The sequence below is a fragment of the Pseudorasbora parva genome, chromosome 10 (genome assembly GCF_024679245.1).
Source record: "Pseudorasbora parva isolate DD20220531a chromosome 10, ASM2467924v1, whole genome shotgun sequence".
Taxonomy (NCBI): Eukaryota; Metazoa; Chordata; class Actinopteri; order Cypriniformes; family Gobionidae; genus Pseudorasbora; species Pseudorasbora parva.
This window is the reverse complement of record NC_090181.1, coordinates 23,514,126-23,533,867: the sequence shown is the minus strand read 5'-3', so window position 1 is coordinate 23,533,867 and position 19,742 is coordinate 23,514,126. Positions and strand designations below refer to the sequence as shown.

At 38.6% G+C, this 19,742-nt stretch overlaps 1 protein-coding gene across 2 annotated transcripts; it reads left to right on the top strand.

Annotated features, from left to right (window-relative positions):
* The first annotated feature begins 330 nt into the window (after positions 1-330).
* On the top strand, positions 331-19,658 carry edaradd (EDAR-associated death domain). 2 transcript variants are annotated; one of them, XM_067455592.1, is made up of 6 exons: positions 331-595; positions 9,211-9,269; positions 9,809-9,860; positions 10,081-10,151; positions 11,763-11,814; positions 17,086-19,658. In XM_067455592.1, the coding sequence occupies exons 1-6, from the start codon at positions 538-540 to the stop codon at positions 17,460-17,462; spliced, it is 669 nt and encodes a 222-aa protein (XP_067311693.1). In that variant the 5' UTR covers positions 331-537; the 3' UTR covers positions 17,463-19,658. The 2 variants fall into 2 exon arrangements, with proteins under 2 accessions (XP_067311693.1, XP_067311694.1); XM_067455593.1 differs by lacking the exon at positions 331-595 and adding an exon at positions 8,046-8,918.
* The last annotated feature ends 84 nt before the right edge of the window (positions 19,659-19,742 follow it).

The following is a 19,742-nucleotide window of genomic DNA, read 5'->3' as shown; positions in this document are numbered from 1 at the left end:
AACAAATTAGCCCAGTTAAGTGAAATATTTTTGAATGTGTATGCTTGAGAACTCACTTGTATTAAAGGTGCAAAGTAAATATTTATTTGTACTATGGCGCATTGGTTTACATTCTTGTTTATTCACATGCAATGTTGCAAGTGCAGTGCCTATTTATTACAATTTATTATTAGCCTACTATTTATTTCTGTCGAGAGTGACCCAACTCATGACATTAGCTAAATGGGACATTTTCACGTTTGAGGCAGAGGTGAGAAAATATGCGTAATGATCTATGGCGTAAATGCTCGCGCGTCTACGCAATTTCCTTGTGTGGGAGAGACACTCTCGACCACTCTGTTCTCCCATAGCTCGAGTCACACAAGCAAGTAGATGTCTGGTATGCTGTGCAGGAAAAGTTGGTTCAGGTAGTTTAAAGGTTTTTGTGTCGATTCTATCTGCCAGGACAGCAGGCGCAGAAACGCGCTCAAAGGCGAAGTAAACACCGGCGCCGCACACATCCAGTTTTCGTGTAAAGGTCATCAGCGATCTTCTCCTATGTTTGGGACAATCGTAGTGAACATGACGAGTTTGAAGGCGTTTACCGAGCCGTTTGGTAAGTAAATCTGCGGGATCTTTACTAAACTTTCTTTGTTACTGGCATTTGCATGCCGGAGAGGCACTTGTTTTTTGTTAATATGTCTTGGTTGCACTTGTTATATTAGGGTCGAATTCTCACTATTAACTAACCATTAACTACGAGTTTGCCTTAATGAACTCCTAATTACTGCTTATTAATATTGAGTAAGGTGTTGGGTAGGATTAAGGTCATGATGTAGAATATGGTCATGCAGAATAAGGCATTGTAAGTACTAATAAACAGTCAATATCCTAATATGCATGCTAATAAGTAACTAGTCGGAATTGGACTCTAAATTAAAGTGTTTCCGTTTGTTTGGTTCTGAGTTTGGTAGGGTATTTTGTCGTTTACACAAGTAGACAAATATATTTGCATTTAGGATTATAGCCTATAAAAATGTTTGATTTGTGTGATGGGATGGGTCAAGTGCAATGTATGTTGTGACTATATGGATGCAGTGTTTCTTTTTTATTTATTTGTTTTAGTTGCTATAACTTGACATTTTTATTTTAAAAAGGCTTTTATTCTTTGCATGTAGAGTTGACAGGGTTTATACTGTATTTATTTGTGTTGCTTCTTGTTAGTGTATGGGTGGCCGTGCAGAAGAAGATCTGTGCAGAGGGTTTTGCCCTGCAGGATTATATTATGATGTGGTTTACATTTTATCTGTTCAAGTGCATCCCGAGCAAGCAGCTACATGCTCTCGGCATTCCCTGGCTGAGCAGAAACACTCATGAATGGATGCAGGCTGCACAGGTTTGGATTCGTCTGCAGTACTGACTGGGGCTAAATGTGGCACGTGTAGATCTGTCCATGAGCTTTAGTTTATCTCTCTACTGGTGTAAAGAATGAAACACATTAGGTTGTGAAACATTAGGTTGTGAATGAGTAAAACTTTTGAAGCATATTTTGATAGAAAATAATTTTGCATAAGCTTTTTTATTAGTATTGGGTTTTCTGTTGGGTTTTTTTTGTAGCGGAGCAAAAGAAAATATCTTTCCAGACAGAGATAACATCAGCTCGAGGTGCTAGGCACTCTTTCCGGTTCGATGCTTACATCAGAGTTTGTTGCTTGTTTTTTCCCTGCATGTACTTTCAACAGTTACCATGATAAATGGTGCTTCACTTCTGAAAGCCAACATCCTGTTTCAGCTGATGGGATTTCTACGAAAATACCCTTTATATTTCATACTCAAGTGTTTATTAAGGACTATTTTAAGGAACAAAAAAAAACCTATAAATTCCTCTGAATTGTGTCTCTTTCGTGGGAAACAGCAGAAATTGTCAACACACATGCATGATATACAACTGGTTAAGCTGTCTGGTGGGTGAGACTGGGGTGATAACCAGTCTACATGATCAATCTTTTCCCTCACCAAAACTGTGGTAGCAGACAGTCATTTTTTTCTGTCTGATGTCTGAAATGATGTCTCTAACCTTAAGCATAATAGGATGTAATTGAAGTCATGCTTTTATTATGCTAAATTTTAAAAAAAAAGATACTTTGGACTTATTTAGCAGGAACCCAATGCTGTCACTATTTTAGGGCTGACATCATCCTGGATCAGGGTTGAAAAAAGTTAAGTTTGAAAGTAATGTATTGCAATATTGCATAACTAAATGACTACGTTTACATGGACAACAATACTCCGATATTAATCTGATTAAGACAATACTCTGATTAAGAGGCTACCATGTAGACAGCGATTTCTAATTACCTTAATCTGATTAAAGTCATAATCTAACTAAACATAAATCGGATTAAGACATGTGGAGTATGCCTATTTTAGTCGCATTATCGGAGACATGTACACACCTTAATCTAACTATTAATGTTGTGACGGAGATTTCGCCGCATTTTGATCACTGCATCCTTTCTATATATATTTTTATTTTTGTTGTAATTATTATGCTCATTGTAAAAGTAAAATACAATAAGTTTATCTGTAATCGTGAACCAGATGGGTCATTCAGTGAACGCCTGTGGCTCGACGGCAGGAAAAACAATCCAAACAGTCACGATTTTTAAACCTTTTTCATCATTAATCAAAGCTATTATTCTAAATGTAGGCTGTCAATAAGGAGTAAAAGAGGGGTAGTGTCTCTTCAAAAAAACAGAAAGAGACAATACATAATATTACAAAAATAAATCAACTTAAATGTATATAAAACATTATAAAAACACATGTTTTTTATACTTCTTAATGTAAAGTAACACTGTCCAACAGCGACACCCACAGGTGAAGTTAGCGGGTTTCCTGAGCCCATAAAATTAACAGACCTGCCGAAGTCACGCTATGATTGGATGTTGGAGAACATGGCATGGGGACGTAATGACGTGCCATAATCGATCTATGTTCTATCACATGTAAAACGGGAACATGAACGGAGTACTCTAAAAGCAACTCATGTAAACACCTTAATCAGAATATTGTCTTATTTAGAATGAGGTCAATAATTAGATTACTGCTGTCCATGTAAACGTAGTTATTGTGTTAGTTACTTTTTTGTATAAAAAAGTCATGTGTTATGTTACTTTTTCATACCTGGGCTTGGCTTGCTATTGTTTTTGTTTTTTTTAGAAACAGAAAAATGTAAATGCCCTTTTTAGACCAAAAGTGAAATTGCCCTGATATATCAATATATCAGTATATAAGTATAGGGTGCATATCGACCACAAAGTGGGCGTTTGTGAGAACTCTTCTGACACCCAAAATGAGAAATGGGACACCAAACATGCACACGGCGGCCATTGTCCACAAGACCATAATTGCATATGAAATTTGGGATGGGGCCTTTGGCTTAAAGGGTTACTTCAGCGATTAGCATATGGCTTTGTATCAGTAGAAACCGTGGAGGATATTTGAATGATTGTGCTCCCCCTCCTCATATCCCCCTGAGACAAGAGATTTATGCATTTAATTTCTGGGAAAATTCCTCGAATGAGGCTAATATCGGAGGAATTTTTGGCCAGAGGCTAAAGTGTACAGCCAGCGGAGGGAGCTGTTTCCGCATGTTTTCAACTCGCACATGGGGGATGGGAGATCGCACTCACAGCTCAGCTTGGCTCAGGCATTCATGTAAACGGTGCGGCCAGGGGAAGCAAAGTAAGTGTTAACTTCTCAAATTAATTCCAATGAGAGTTAATCTTTCAAAAGCATAAACTGAAAACGCGGCAGACTGAACTCGCGCTGTGAATCTATGCTGCGAGTGCAGTCGCATTTACCTCAGCTCTCATCACGAGAGCTCATTCAGCTCATCATGAATGTATGTAATTTGACTCCTGCAGCGTCTATGCTGTGTGACTTCCTCAGCGGCTAAATCACATATTGAACAGACACTTGTAGTACATTGTAGTGTCTGTTCTCTAGCTGAACTGATTCTATGAAAATGAAGCTGTGGCGGTGGGAAAGTGAATGTGATCCAGTAATCCAGTACCGGTGGCTTTGGGAGTGGCCTCGTAGGGCAGCGAAGCATTCTGGGAGTTGCTGTCTTTTATCCCCATGAGACAAAAATACATTTTCTGTCTTTTCTCAGTCTAAAAAGCACCAAATTAAAAAATAATTTCACATTTCTACTACTGCAATAACCTCATTCAAATACAGATTTATCTTCCCAGCGCTGAAGTACCCCTTTAACATTCTTTTTTTGCATATTTACAAGACTCAACAAATGATTGAACCTATATTAAGCAACAAGCATGGAACCTATTTTAATAACTACTTATCTATTTATGGAAATTTACCCACTGAAATCCGTTCATGTTACATTAATGTTGCATTGTTTTCAAGTTAAACGGACTATTGAAAATAAACAATGTTTATTAACAAAGATTCGGGAGGAGGGCTTTCAGATAATTGACACAGGTGGAGAGCACTCAGCTAATCAACGAGAGGTGCATATATATACACAGCAGTCTTACCTCCATTCTGTTGACAGTTTATCAGCATCCCTCCTCCACCCCTTCTCCACATTTTGCTCTTTTTGTTCTAACCACTTACACGAAGGGGGGGTACTCTGGGTTTGGGCCAAGTTCGAGCTCGAATCCCTCCCCCCGGACAGCATGCCAAATACGCATTTATATTACTCTATATAATTATATGTAAGTGTGAACTCGTGAATAAAATTTAGGGTGGGGCCTTGGTTCAGTCCACTGAATGTTGATTGCATGGAGGCAGATCTGAATTTGAGTTTAACAGTCAGCTGTAAGAAAAGCAGTCACAGCAGCAGGACACAACTTTGCTTGCAATTGAAATAGAGTGAAAATCTGATCTGTCTCCTCCCTCATTTCAAGAAATATCTACGTACACACAAGATCACTGAAACCGACTCAAAACGGTGTAGCATACATGCCAGGCCAGTGTGTGGCGCTGTAATTCTGCCACAGAAATACACTAAAACAGAGAAGAAGAGTTGTGGCTAGAAGTGGTATAGCCGAGGGGGTAATCTAGCACTCGGAAAGTGTTCCACCCATAGGGGCGGCCATTGCTAACCAAGCCATCACCTGCTGTTAGCATCCCATTGACAGAAAGATGACAATGCATAAAAGGCTCCATTACCTTGTATCTTACGCCGCATTCACACATTGTAGGCGTTAACGCTTCCCATTTACTTTGAATGGGTGACATCATCCGTTGCCGAACTGAATTGTGGGTTCCGTCGCGGCGCTTCACTCGCGTTCCAAGCGGCAGAAGTTGAAGATTTCTCAACTTTTCAAGCGCCAGCGCAGGCGTCATCCAACCAGATCGCCGTATGCAAATATCCTACAGCAGACGCTAGCCAACAGCTTTGAGCACCTGTGCAGTGCACTGACAACAACTACACGGGCAATCGCAATCACACATAACACCAAATCGGCATCCATTTCGTCTCACAGACTAGCTGTCATAAAAAGGTGCTTTTTTGTGTTGTGTTTTGGTCCAAGCGGCAAGTTAATGTGATTGGCTGTTGTCACTATGACGATCGCGTCAGCACCCAGCTTCAGCCACGCCCTCCGTCAAGCTTTAACGCCTACGCCCCGTGTGAATGCGGCGTTACACTATCGCCCCGTAGAAGCTGTTTTTATAAAAATAGGCTAACGGTTGCGTCATAACCAACGCGACTCTGGTGCACAGTTGAAAAATTACCGTATAGACAGGAGGAGACGCTCAGAAACAATCTTTTACTGTCTATGAGACAGTCGGGGGGACGTGGAGACATAAAGTCCAATAAAGTCAAGGGGGAAGAATGGGGAGAAGCCCATAGTGAGCCAAAAGCAACGGGAGAAAACATTTAAACAACGTGATTCAGCTTTCACTTTCCACAACTACTAGAAGACCTACAACTGTCAGACAGGTTGCTTACGTCACATCTACGTCGTCAAGCTCAGTCTGAGCCTGCGCAGTGCGCTCAGCCATCAGGAACTGAGTGCCTCTAATTGACCCAATTTTCCGCTGTTGACGTCTATGGGATCGCTCTGTCCATTTCTTTTACTGTCTATGGGTATAGCAGTGGTAGGAGGTGAGAGGGAATCTCTCCATAAAAATAACAATAAATACATTTGCTACTTAACAGATGTGTTTTATTAACACCTACCTCAACCATAAACCTTCCCCTACATTAATGCAAATATATGGATTGGCTGTACACAAGAAAATGCAAGAATGTCATTTTCAGATTGATCCACTCTGGGACCCGGTTTCAGAAAATATCTGATATGCTTCCAAAACGGCAGATCCGTGTGGACGAAACGTTGATATGGTACAAAATGTATACATATACAGCTAAACGCACCTCCGTGTGGCCAGGCCTTAACCTACTTGTTTAGTTTCTCATTTATTTAAAGGATTAAAAAAATATCTAAATACATTTTGAACAAGTACATAACCAGCCAGTGTTCAAAACTATCTCCTTACCTTAGCCCGATTCACAATGGTAAGCTTGTAATAATGTGTTATAAGTTGAGTGGTAATGTTGGCTTTCCGCAAGAAATTCGAGCATGGAGTCCCAGGTAGGCTATATCGCATGTGAGGATGCTACAGGTGGCGGATCATTTATAACCTTTTCTCAATGCAGCTGGAACAATTAAACATTAAATTAATCATTTTGATGGCATATTGTAATCCAGAAAAGTTCAGTGACTATCATCAGTAACAACTGGAGATTCATATATAGTCACAAGCAAAATATTAGACTGTACAGAAATTGAAATATACACTTCTACAGAACGCTAATACAATGCCCAATGCGGATGTTGTTAAAGGTCCACTGAAGTGCCTTGAAACGAGCCGCATTATTCAATGTGTTAACGTAATTTCCCCTGAAACGGCTTCAGCTGTTAGCAGCTCCTCCCCTTTTTTGAAACAGCCAATAGCATTTCTTTAATATACAGTTTGACTAGATCGCAAGAGCGGACCTTTCTCTGTTTGGTAAAGCCAGTTTCCTCTAACACTGTTTACCATCATAATCTCCTCCATATCGCTTTGAAATACAGCATTCTGTGCAGAATTCAAATGGATCGATATGTTTGTTGTCTGCGCGGACTCGCGCATATGATCCGCGCTACGCTCTCGTGTCTGTAGTCTAAATTTAGACCAGAGCCATTGGTTTCTTATCACATATATAGTGTGCTATGTGCCTTTCACCATGTAGAAATTAGTAAATGTGTGTTGTTAACAACTGACCAATTTCAGCCGCAGCTTCGGCAGTGTAGGGGGCGGGCTTTAGATTCTAGAGAGCAATTTGATTGGACAGAAGATTTGACGAGAAAGTGAAGTCTGCAATGATGTCACCAAAACCTGAGATTCGTTTTAACGGAAGTGGGAGATTGTAAATTTTGAATGCTTCTATCTCCTAAATGCAAATTTTGTCATAGTTTTGGAACTTACCAGCTTTTTCATAACTTTAAGGCTAACACAGTCATACTAAAAGCTAAAAAACTTAAATTTTGATTTCAGTGGACCTTTAAAGCTACACTGTGTGATATTTTCCCCCATCTAGCAGTGAAAAGGTATATGACAATCCAGTGAATATTAGTTTCTGTTCCTCTCAATTCCGATTTCGTTTTAACTCCTATGGTGGCCGATTTAGTCCAAGATTAACATGGCTTCCAGTTCGACGTCGTCCATGAGTGTCATCGAGTGTTAAAACGCGAAAGGCGAAGCTTGAATTTATGGGTAAGTCCCTCTTTGGCTAATGTACTTTCAAGATGGAGGGACAACATGGCGACCGGCATTCGAACCCCTCCCCCGTATGTATTTTCAAAGGCATATTATAAACTTACGAGAATACTTTATTACTTGAAAGAAGTAAATATACATTAATGAACACATATTTTTGAAAGAACTAAGAGTTTTTAGCTAAGAATAAACTAAAAAAGTTACACAGTGTAGCTTTAACATTAAAAAATTTGAGAACAAAGTATAACAATAATAACAATTTAAACGGTTTGATCGTTAGATTCAATTACTGTTGGTAGCTCAATTCATTGTAATGCTTTTTTTTCTTTTTCTGGTAAAAAATATTATTTTACTCGTACATACAAGACATAGAATTTATGATTCCGAAGCACAGTATCCACACCAGTGTGGTGAATGAATGACAGCCACACATAGGCTACTCCGCAAAACATTTAATTCATTGTGCTAATGCATAACCTATGTAAAATGATGATTCCACAACTAACTGCAATTGCAGGTTTCAAACAGATGGCGACAAAACGGCAAAACTTACGGACTGCAGATTCAATAGTATTGATAATCATTCAGATCATCGCACCCCTCACCCCTTGAAGAAAGGGAAGGGCCTCATTCAGACGAGATGATTAGAGAAGTCCTGCGTGTCACTAGATGAAACTCAAAACATATAAAAAATAGGATGCATGCATGGATGAGTCAATCGATAACATACATTTAGAAAATATATATTGGACACGTTTTTTTCATGATGACTTTAAGTCTTGAAATATCGTACAAACAAAAATCATCATTACCCCAAGACATTAAAATGAAACATAAAAATTTTGCGTCTGTACAAAGCTAATCTAGCAATTACATCATTGTTACTGTGCCATGAAAGCTGTGATCTGTGTTTCTGCCACAAGCCAGTGGTGGCCCTGAAATACACATGCACACACGCACACACTTCCTTCCTCTCGCAGTCATTTTTACTGGCAATCCTCTTTCTTTATGCAGTTTGTTGGTTCCGTAATTGTCATACAGCTTCTGAGGAGGAGTTTGTGAACTGCCACTGCTCGACTTTTCAGAATCCCTTAAAGTAACTTGTATTGGTGGAGCCTTTTTTTGCGACAAAACAATTAAAGGTGCTTTTTATCTTCGAAAATGATATATTTATCTAATGAACTTGGAATTCGGTGTGTGCATTTTCTCTTTTAAATAGAAAATAATCAAATGCTATCATACTTGTCACATTTTGTTCTTGCATATCATCACCGATTGTCTCAATCGGTTCCCTTTATTTTGTGCCAGATATTTATATATTAGCACAAATTCTGCATACTCACAAATGAAAGTTATTCAGTTTGTTGTGGTCTAACATGCAACACTGCCAATGTTGATGTGATATGGTGTTTCACCTTTGTTTGTTTTTTGCAGGGAGAGTGTCTTCTGAACCGGTGGAGGACACTGACCCCAGCAGCTTCATTACAGATATGGTATGCTTTTAATTTTTCCAGATTTACTTTACGGTCTTACTTTACTTATTCAGAAGAGTTGGGTGGGATGTTACGGATTGTTGTAATACCCACTGCACTGACACATCAGTGGGATCATATGTGATGTTTAGTTTTGGTTTGTTATGACAGACTACATGAGTTGTAAACATTGTCGTCTTTCATATTGTGATCACATGCCACTGATTATGTAGGTTAGACATGATTTTCATACATGATATCAAAGTAGCATTGGGTGGGAGGGGCAGGTTTTGAAACCCACACTCTTAGCTTGTTGTGTGACGCCCTCAGAGGTTTGTTCTAGCATGTTCTCCACTCATTTATCCACACATCTGAAAGTTTAATCCCCCCCCCTTCACTGTACGTACCTCCTCTCTAAAAATGTGTCCCAACATGTAGAAAGAGAAACAAAGGTGTATTGTTTTCCTCTAAAGTCTTGATTCAGATGTGTGTGATGTGTGTTTGACCTCTGGGGGTCTTTGCTGATGTTTTGTGTGTGTGTGTGTGTGTGTGTGTTTCAGTCTTTAAGGTCAAATTACCCTGTTCAGGTCACTGATCCACAATGCATCAGAGGTATTTATTGCTTATTCACATTGTCATACACTGATACACTTGTTTATTTCCTATCTGCATGTTTAATTATGCATTAAATTATGCTGATCTCATTTAAGGTATATTGAGAATAGTGACCTTTTGGTCAGCCTCCACACTTTCCATTTAATCATGTTTAATAGGACATGAAGATGTAGTGTTGATAAAATATCATGTGAATCTGACCTTTGATTCTCTGCAGATCCTGTAACCCTACAGATAAGCTCTGTCCCCCCTGGTTATCTGTCGTCAGCGGTGGACAGAATACGACAGGTGAGTCTTGTGATCTTTCAGTTGCCTGAGATCATTTCTTTGCATCTTGTTGGATCTGATCACATGCTATCATTATTTGCTCAGGTCACATACTCATTTCTGACAACATCCTTATTTATAGATGCAAACCACAAACTGTGTGGTGTACTGAATTTTAAGCAGTGGGTCGTATAAGAAATATGTGGTTTATGTGTAAATGCCAAAGGCTGTGTTTTATTCCACTCCTCTGGACTGTGTGGTTATTCCCCTTACGTCTTAAACATGCTCTCAGTTGAGTATTCTGTAGGGGTGTGGATTCACTTGTTCTATCCACAACTTTCCTGCAAGTCTTAGTGGGCGTCGCCATGACACTCGATACTACCGGTTGACGGTATCTCAGTTCCGGTTTAGCACACATAACAGTAATGCTGCGTTCACACCAGACGCAAGTGCCGCGAATAAATAGTGCAATTCGTGCGAAGTTGGACGCGCAAACATTTTGAATCCATTCGCTTCATTCACTACACAACAGACGCAAATTTGCGTCATGGGAGGCTTCTGCCAGGCAGCGGCAGTCGTCAGAAGGACTAGCCGAATTAAGGCTGCTCTCGCCGGGGTTAATGAGCGCTGAGCGCCTGGGTCCCACACCTCCGAAACCCACTTGCTTCTATAAACCATGCAACATAAACGGACCCGTTTGACATGTTGCCTAGCAGCACCCTACACCTTCCATTCAATGCCCAACGAGCTTCAAATAAACTCAAGAATTGTGATGTAGAAGTAATATTTGTAATTTAATATTTGTAATTGTTGAAATGTTCATGTCAGACATTGTCAGTAGACTTTTTTTAATCAACACGAAAATAGATGCATGAACTTCAATGAATTTAAATGCATTGTAATAAAAATTAACATTTCATTGCTGTAAATGTAATTATTGAGTTTATATATTAGTTTAACCTATTTAAAATACTGCAGTAAAACTGTATAATTTTTTGCAAGGGGTATGTTTATTGTTTTCAATAATTTACTGATTTAATGTGTAGCAAGACCGCTCTAACAGCCGAACGTTACTATCCAAATAGAGACCTGCACTCCCGCGGGACCCAGCAAAACCGAGTGCGGCGCGGGATAATATTTGATGGGTGAATGTGGATGCGGGTGAACAAAATAAATAAATAGAAACAAATAAACCTTTATTTATAATAAAATAAAATCGATTTACAGGCGCATGAACGGAAGGTAACTCTCGCGTGGTTCATAGGAACAGCCAAGCCTACCACACAGTGGCAAAATGTCTGCGCCGCATAACGCTTAGTGCTACAGATATTAGTAAGTTCTTGTAAGATAGTCAGATCCATGCGACTATCTGGGACATGTGATAATTTTGCCTGAAGCGTTGTTATACAAGTCTACTCCTGAATCCTGATAATACAACCAACGTTTAGCAAATAACAGTACAGACTAACGTAAAGCGGAAGTTCGTTACCGGCTTGTTCTACGTTGCCTTAGCGATCATGGGAAAGGTCAGAGTTCGGGAAAGTTGTGGATACCACTTATTTTAGTGTATTTGTTTTATAATAGAAACTTATTTTTATACACAAGCCTTAACATCTCTTCTCTATCTCCCAGCCTGTTGAAGATGATGTTACTGAATTTATTCCATCGGCTTCTGTTTCACCAGGTATGTGTTTGATGGTAGAATACTGTTTTTTATATGCTATAAGTAATCATATACAGTGTGAAAATGAATATTTATTTAAAAATTTGTGAATTTAACAGTGATAAAGTACAATATGTAACTTTTTTTTGTTTTGTTGTTCAAAATGTGCATAATGAGCAAGTATATCATTATCTTCCAAACTTTGTTTTTGTCTTATCCTGAATCAGGGCAACAGAAACTATAATAAGTGTTTATATTTTGACTATTCTAGACCGGGCAGGACAATAACTGGTGCGGAGTAACCCAGTACCTGAGTGATCCGTCATATACTCGTTTTGTTTGCGTCAAAAGTTACATAGTGTCTCTTAGCTTAGCTTTAAGTTAGCATTAGATTCAAGCAATTAAGCACAAACAATTAGCTGATTAATTGAATATTAAATCTCTAAAATCCACCGATTTTTGGATTGCTCATCGCGTTCTAAACTGCCTTCAGGCGGTGAAGCCACAAGTGTTCGAGCGGTCGTCTTACGATTCCCTACGGGCAGAGGGCATCATTAACATACAGCCAAAACATTGACCTAAAATCACAACCTGCAGCGTCTCACAGGATTAGTTTTACGATATATGTATGCAAATTAATAGTTACTTCAGATGTTATCTGTAATTTTTATGTTTTTTCGGAGAAGATAAGTCATATGTTGAAAAAATTGATGTGGGTGTGTCTGCTGCACACTTCGGACACAGGTAACTGACCAAACACAAAAAATATATTTCATGTATATAATTATGGAGGAAATATTAAACATTAACATATATTGGTGTTAAGCTGCACAAATTGTTTCGAATAGCCTAGACAATACATTTTAATACAAACCTCTGTTACTGTATTACACTATATTGTATTCAAGTTCAGAGTTTGCCATGCATCATCTTAGAAATATAAACCAGTCATCGTTATTTGGCATCTAGTGGTGAGGTTGCGAATAGCCATCACCCACCGCTCACCCCTCCCTTTCGAAGCATGTAGAGAAGCTACGGTGACCGACACAGGACAAAGATTTCGTCACCTGAGACAGCAGAGAGTAGCTAGCACTCTGTTAGAGAAGTTTGTCCATGTAGAAACATGACCTTGCAAAATGGTAACTTCACTGTAAGGGGACCCGCGTGTAACCAGAGAGAAATTGCTCATTCTAAGGTATTAAAAATACAGTTCATTATTTAAGATCTTTATACACAACTGAAAGCATAGTTGTACACTCACCTAAAGGATTATTAGGAACACCTGTACAAATTCTCATTAATGCAATTATCTACTCAACTAATCACATGGCAGTTGCTTCAGTGCATTTAGCGGTGTGGTCCTGGTCATTACAACCTCAAAGGTGATTTAAGCAATTTTGAGCGTGGCATGGTTGTTGGTGCCAGATGGGCTGGTCTGAGTATTTCACAATCTGCTCAGTTACTGGGATTTTTACCCACAACCATTTCTAGGGTTTACAAAGAATGGTGTGAAAAGGGAAAAACATCCAGTATGCGGCAGTCCTGTGGGCGAAAATGCCTTGTTGATGCTAGAGGTCAGAGGAGAATGGGCCGACTGATTCAAGCTGATAGAAGAGCAACTATGACAGAAATTAGGGCTGGGCGATAAATCGATTTTATGAATTAATTCGAGTTTTTAGTTTACGACGATTTTTGTGAATGAAAATCGGTTTTCTCTTTCAAATCCGCCGACGCTCCCCTCTGAGCTCCCGTAATGGCTCAGCCCTCCCCGCGCGCGTTTGCCACAGAGGTACACAAACAACAAGGATCGCGTCTAACAACATACCGTGTCATTCGTAATTGGTTCAGTTTTTCACAGAACAATTAACAATACCCCGCTGCAAAGTGTGTTTGAAGTCTGAACGGAACCGCGCTAGGCGCTATACTCATTTAAAGCTGCGCTGACACGAACGCAGCGCGAGCTCACACGGGCCAATCTCGTGACAGACACGATACACAGCGCTGGTGATCCAGTGAGAGACCGTTTAAATCAACACACCATTGCTACTGTGATCTAGTGGAAGCGGTCGGCGCACAATTCTGTTATAAACCACAGATATCAGATCAAACAGAGCTGAGCGAAGGTCAGCAGGGGTTTCAGTCACAAAACACCAACATTTACCACGATTGTACTGTAGTAAAACCACATGGATTTAATGTTGTTGTTGTCATTATTTATCTCAGGATTCGTACAACCTTTTGAGATTGAAATTCAAGCACTTTCCAATGGTTTTCAAGAGCTTCACACTTATTTCCAGCACTTCAAAGCTCTAGATATCCGATTATAATGTTATTTTTAATGTGATGGTTTGTAAAATTAAAGGGGTCGTGTGAAAGAAATAGTCGAATGTTTTTTTTAGTTTATTTTTTTTAAATGTGTAATCCATTTTGTAGCATTTTTATTTTAAAAAAGATATGAAATGCCCACCACTATAACCAGCAGAAGAGCACTTATTGATTTATTAGCGATTTTAACTCCCTAATGTATGGAAAGTACGGTCACAGTCTCAGGAAAAACTAAACTTTTCTTCAAATTGTGACTAAATTACAGTAAAGCAAAGAGCTCCTTTAATAATCACTGAAGCTTTCGATCAGTTCAGTGTGAGACTATTGAAGAACAATGCTAATCTATATTTAATAAGAGCATTAGGCTACATTTAAATTTTCCCTATACTTTTTTTGCACATTACTGTTGTTAATAAAAGTTAATTTTATCTGCATATCAATTCATAAACCTTTGATATGTATATTGTATATTGCAAAAGATATGGTGCCCATTTATACTGTGGAATAGTCGGGTGTTATTCACATGCTGAAAGTTTTGCACCCCAGGTGGCACTTCTACCAAGCTGCAAATATTTAATTTTACCTAAACAAAATAAAGTTAAAACTTGTTTTGAACAATTTCTTTGTCATCTGCAGACTGATTTTAAGTAGGAGGGGAAAAAAATCGTTTTAAATCGTAAATCGAATTTTTGGTGAAAAAATCGGGGATTTTTTTTTTGGGCCATATCGCCCAGCCCTAACAGAAATAACCACTCGTTATAACCGAGGTATGCAGCAAAGCATTTGTGAAGCCACAACACGCACAACCTTGAGGAGGATGGGCTACAACAGCAGAAGACCCCACCGGGTACCACTCATCTCCATTATAAATAGGAAAAAGAGGCTACAATTTGCACAAGCTCACCAAAATTGGACAGTTGAAGACTGGAAAAATGTTGCCTGGTCTGATGAGTCTTGATTTCTGTTGAGACATTCAGATGGTAGAGTCAGAATTTGGTGTAAACAGAATGAAAACATGGATCCATCATGCCTTGTTACCACTGTGCAGGCTGTTGGTGGTGGTGTAATGGTGTGGGGGATGTTTTCTTGGCACACTTTAGGCCCCTAAGTGCCAACTGGGCATTGTTTAAATGCCACGGCCTCCCTGAGCATTGTTTCTGACCATGTCCATCCCTTTATGACCACCATGTACCCATCCTCTGATGGCTACTTCCAGCAGGATAATGCACCATGTCACAAAGCTCGAATTATTTCAAATTGGTTTCTTGAACATGACAATGAGTTTACTGTATTAAAATGGCCCCCACAGTCACCAGATCTTTACCCAATAGAGCCGCTTTGTGCCCTGGATGCACATCCCACAAATCTCCATCAACTGCAAGATGCTATCCTATCAATATGGGCCAACATTTCTAAAGAATGCTTTCAGCACCTTGTTGAATCAATGCCACGTAGAATTAATGCAGTTCTAAGGCGAAAGGGATCAAACAGTATTAGTATGGTGTTCCTAATAATCCTTTAGGTAAGTGTATATTGTATTGATTTCTGTCAATAGATCCTCATAAATATTACAAACTGCACCTGTAAATCTTGTGAAAAAGTGTAAAAAGTGATTCAAAATGCATGCTGTTAATGAAATCAATGTTGAAACATTTGCAGCTAGCCTACTGTATGAATAAAAAACAATGCTACAACACAAGATGAATACATAAACACAACAGTAAAAGGTGATTTCAGGTTACAATGCATAAATCTTTATTCCGATTTTAGAATGCGCACTTTGACATTTGTAATACACATGATGAGGATTCTCATCTGTCAGCTAATCTGATGTTTAGTGCTGTAATGAATATAAACTTAACGCTTTAATAAACCGGGGAAATTCCCGACATTGAATGAATAACCATTTACATGCTTAGGACTTTTGTTTTGTAAGAATTCATTGAGACGTCAGGTATAAAAATCATATAATTTCCTATTAAAATGTTAGTTCACCCAAAAATGAAAATGATGTCATTTATGACACTAATGACTTAATGACATCTTATGTCGTTCCACACCCGTAAGACCTCCGTTCATCCGTTCATCTTCGGAACACAGTTTATGATATTTTATATTTAGTCCGAGAGCGTATACAAGTGAATGCACACTATACTGTCCATGTCCAGAAAGGGAATAAAAATATCCTCAAAGTAGTCCATATGTGACATCAGTTGGTTAATTAGAATCTCTTGAAACATCGAAAATACATTGTTCCGAAGATGTCTTAGGGGTGTGGAACGACATTAGGGTGAGTCATTAATGACATCAATTTCATTTTTGGGTGAACTAACCCTTTAATTCAGTAGAAAGTGTGAGCTTTTTGGGGAATACCAGTATGGTGGTGCGGTGGCTTCACTATTTATGATGTGTTTTTGACAATACACTATATAATAACATTATCGCAATGCAGGCTGCATATTTATAAATACATTCATAGAACCATAAGACAGACTAATTAATACTTATAAATCAGTGTAAAATGGATTATGAGCATGCGCATTAAAAAAGCAAATGCATGACTTTTAAGTAATTATCAAAAAATTATATAAATGTAGCTATAACTGTTTTTATAATGCAATATATGTCTTGATGAGTCTAGTAATACTTACTTATGAATAAGTATAAATTGGTCTATAATTCATTATAAGCATGAGCTTCATAGAAAATGTTACCAAAATACTTTACTGAACTGAAACTGTGCATCAGAAATATGTAAAGATTAATTTAGATATCATATATAATACATTTTCTCATTTGTTAACATTTTAGTAAATGCATTAGTAACATGAACTAACAGTAAGCAATATATTTTTAAAACATTTATTAATAAATGCTGTAGAATTATTGTTCATTGTTAGTTCATGTTAACTACATTGGAATTGTATACACTGTTGTAATATCTACTTTTCTTTCTCTACTCTCTAGACTTTAGTAAAGAACATAAGTCCTGTAAGGAGTGTATATGTTCTGCCCCTCCACCCAAAATCAGTGACCTGATGAACGACGAAGACCTTCTGTACACCCTTAGGCTGAAGCTCGATCCAACTCACTGCACTGTCAAAAACTGGAAGAATTTTGCAAGCCGCTGGGGGATGAGCTACGACGAGCTCACGCTTCTAGAGCAGCGCACACACGGGGCCACCTACCACAGTCCCACTCAAGAGTTCCTCCTGCGCTACAACCAGAAACCTGTCACGGAGCTCACCGAACTTTGCCAGCTTTACCAGCGTATCGATGTGCTACGATTGCTCCAGAGGTGGATGGAGAACGACTGGCCCTCGCGTTGGCAGAAGGCCCATTAGCTGGGACTTAACAATAACTTGACCTTAATGAATGAAACGTTCGTAGAATCTAAAATTCATAACTGCAGGGATGGACAGCAGGCCAGAACACACACTACTGAACAGTGGTGGTACAAAGACAGTGTTTACAGGGTTGTACACTGGACATTTTCGACTTTTGGCTGATTTCATCCAAGTGTCACAGATTGGTTCACATCTTTGAAATACATATATTTACTATGTGATTGAAGGGTGATCAACAAATATAAGCAGTGGCGCCCCAGCACTTCAGGAGGAAATGGAAAGACCACTCAGGTGTGACTACACATTTAGCTTCTGTGTGGAAAGTCTCTGTCATTTCAGTCAAACACTGTTTAATTTATTTTTAATGCAGACAGCCATCTGCTGGTGCTGTGGCACTGTTGGTGGTTTTATGAAGTGTCCATAAATTAGTAACCTTTGTGATATGGTTTTTCACCTTTATGCCACGTTCCAGGCAACCTGTGACCCGTGTTTTTCCAACCTTTATCCTGTGAGTGCGCACTGGAACATCAGTCAAACTTGTGATTTCCCACCCGTGAACTCGTACTAGATCGGTGGCCTCCCAGTTACGAGTTCTGATGTCACATAGTCCGCGAAACAACAATGGCAGCCCCTATGGATGCAGTGTTTAATGGAAGTCGCACATTAAAAATCATATCGTTTATTAAAATAAGGTATTGCTCTAACGTTATTTATCCGCAAATGTTATGCATTATCAGCAGCTTTTCTAGCGTTAGCTAGTTTTCAGTCCATTAATTGGACTAATTTCAGTCCATTAACAGCAAGAATAAATTAATATCAAATACCTTTGCAAATATACAAATAACATAAAATAAAAGGTAACAGCTTCTCTTTCCTTATGCGCCCATTTTTCTCCTCCGTTTCCCTCAAATAAACAAAGGTGTAAGCACCTTTGGCGATATAAATTATTGTAAATGAGCATAAGCCCTGTAAGGTCCGCAATGCTTTGTTTACATCTAGCTGCCACAATTCCTGGCGCTTAGGCAAATTGGCGAGACTTTGCCTGGAACATTACAAAGTCGTGAGTCGTGGTTTGAAGCTGTAACTTGCGGGCTCAAAAACCTGCCTGGAGGGCAGCATTAGTCTTTCCTGGAATCTAGTAATGACCTATGCATTATTCACAAATGAATGGCTGGTCTGGGCATAAAAACGGAATCTCCTTAAAGGGAATTTTCATTTTTTGGTGAACTAACCCTTTTATTTCTGCTGTAGTTGTAACAAATCCTGCACTAAGGCAGATATATCCCAGGAAAATATGAGGTTAGAGGTCGCTCAATGTTTTTGATTGATGTCAAATCACATATAGACTTCATCTATTTAGCAGTTGATTCAACTCTATAAAAAAGTAAAAACTAAGAGAGAAGATGAATTGATCTGGTAAAAAAACAAAACAAGAGAATTGATGAGGTAAAGGAAAATATTTAACTTAATTAAACATAGTCCTAGTTACAGGGATATGGTACAGGGTGGCATGCTTTGATTGTTGGCCTTTTTATGCTACGATGATTTTGTCGATACATTTTTGCTGAATTGAATGCAAGATGTAAGAATAGTTTGATTTACACTGAAATTTGTTCTGCTCGTGTTCTATAAATGAGACTCATTCTGTGAGGAGAGTTTGTGAAGTAGTCAGTTAAAGATTCAAAATTTACATTTGAGTATCATATAAAACATTGTGATATATTCAGATTCCCATTGCACTGCTTACTGAGCACTTGAATTTAGTATATGAATGGCACTTGAAAATACTTTTCCCCTATTTTTTGGAATCTTTAAGAAAGATTTAGCATGTCTCTGAGAAAGGAGGATTAAAATAGCAGTATAACTGCAGAGAACCATGGATTTGGAAGTTGATCAGACTTGCTTAAACAGTCTTAATTTGATGATCGGAAATATTTGATCGTTTCAAAAATGCAGGTGATAGTTATTTCAGAATTCCTGGTAAAATGTCAATCACAAAGCAGGTAGTATAGGGTAGGTTTTTGACAACATTACCTCTTCTAAACACAAATCTTTTGTCTTCTTTAAAAAGTGTTTGGTTTTGTGCTCTGTACTCTACCTAGCTTTTAATCTCCTGTCTGAATTTTAAAGCCACATCTGTTTGTGTGCATCAGAGGTTCTCTGTATGAAAATAAAACTTTTTTATGCACAGTATCTGAATATTTGTTATAATTATCTCTATAGTGTGTCTAGTATAGTGCGTGCTGTGTATAATTATTATGTATAGGTATATAAATA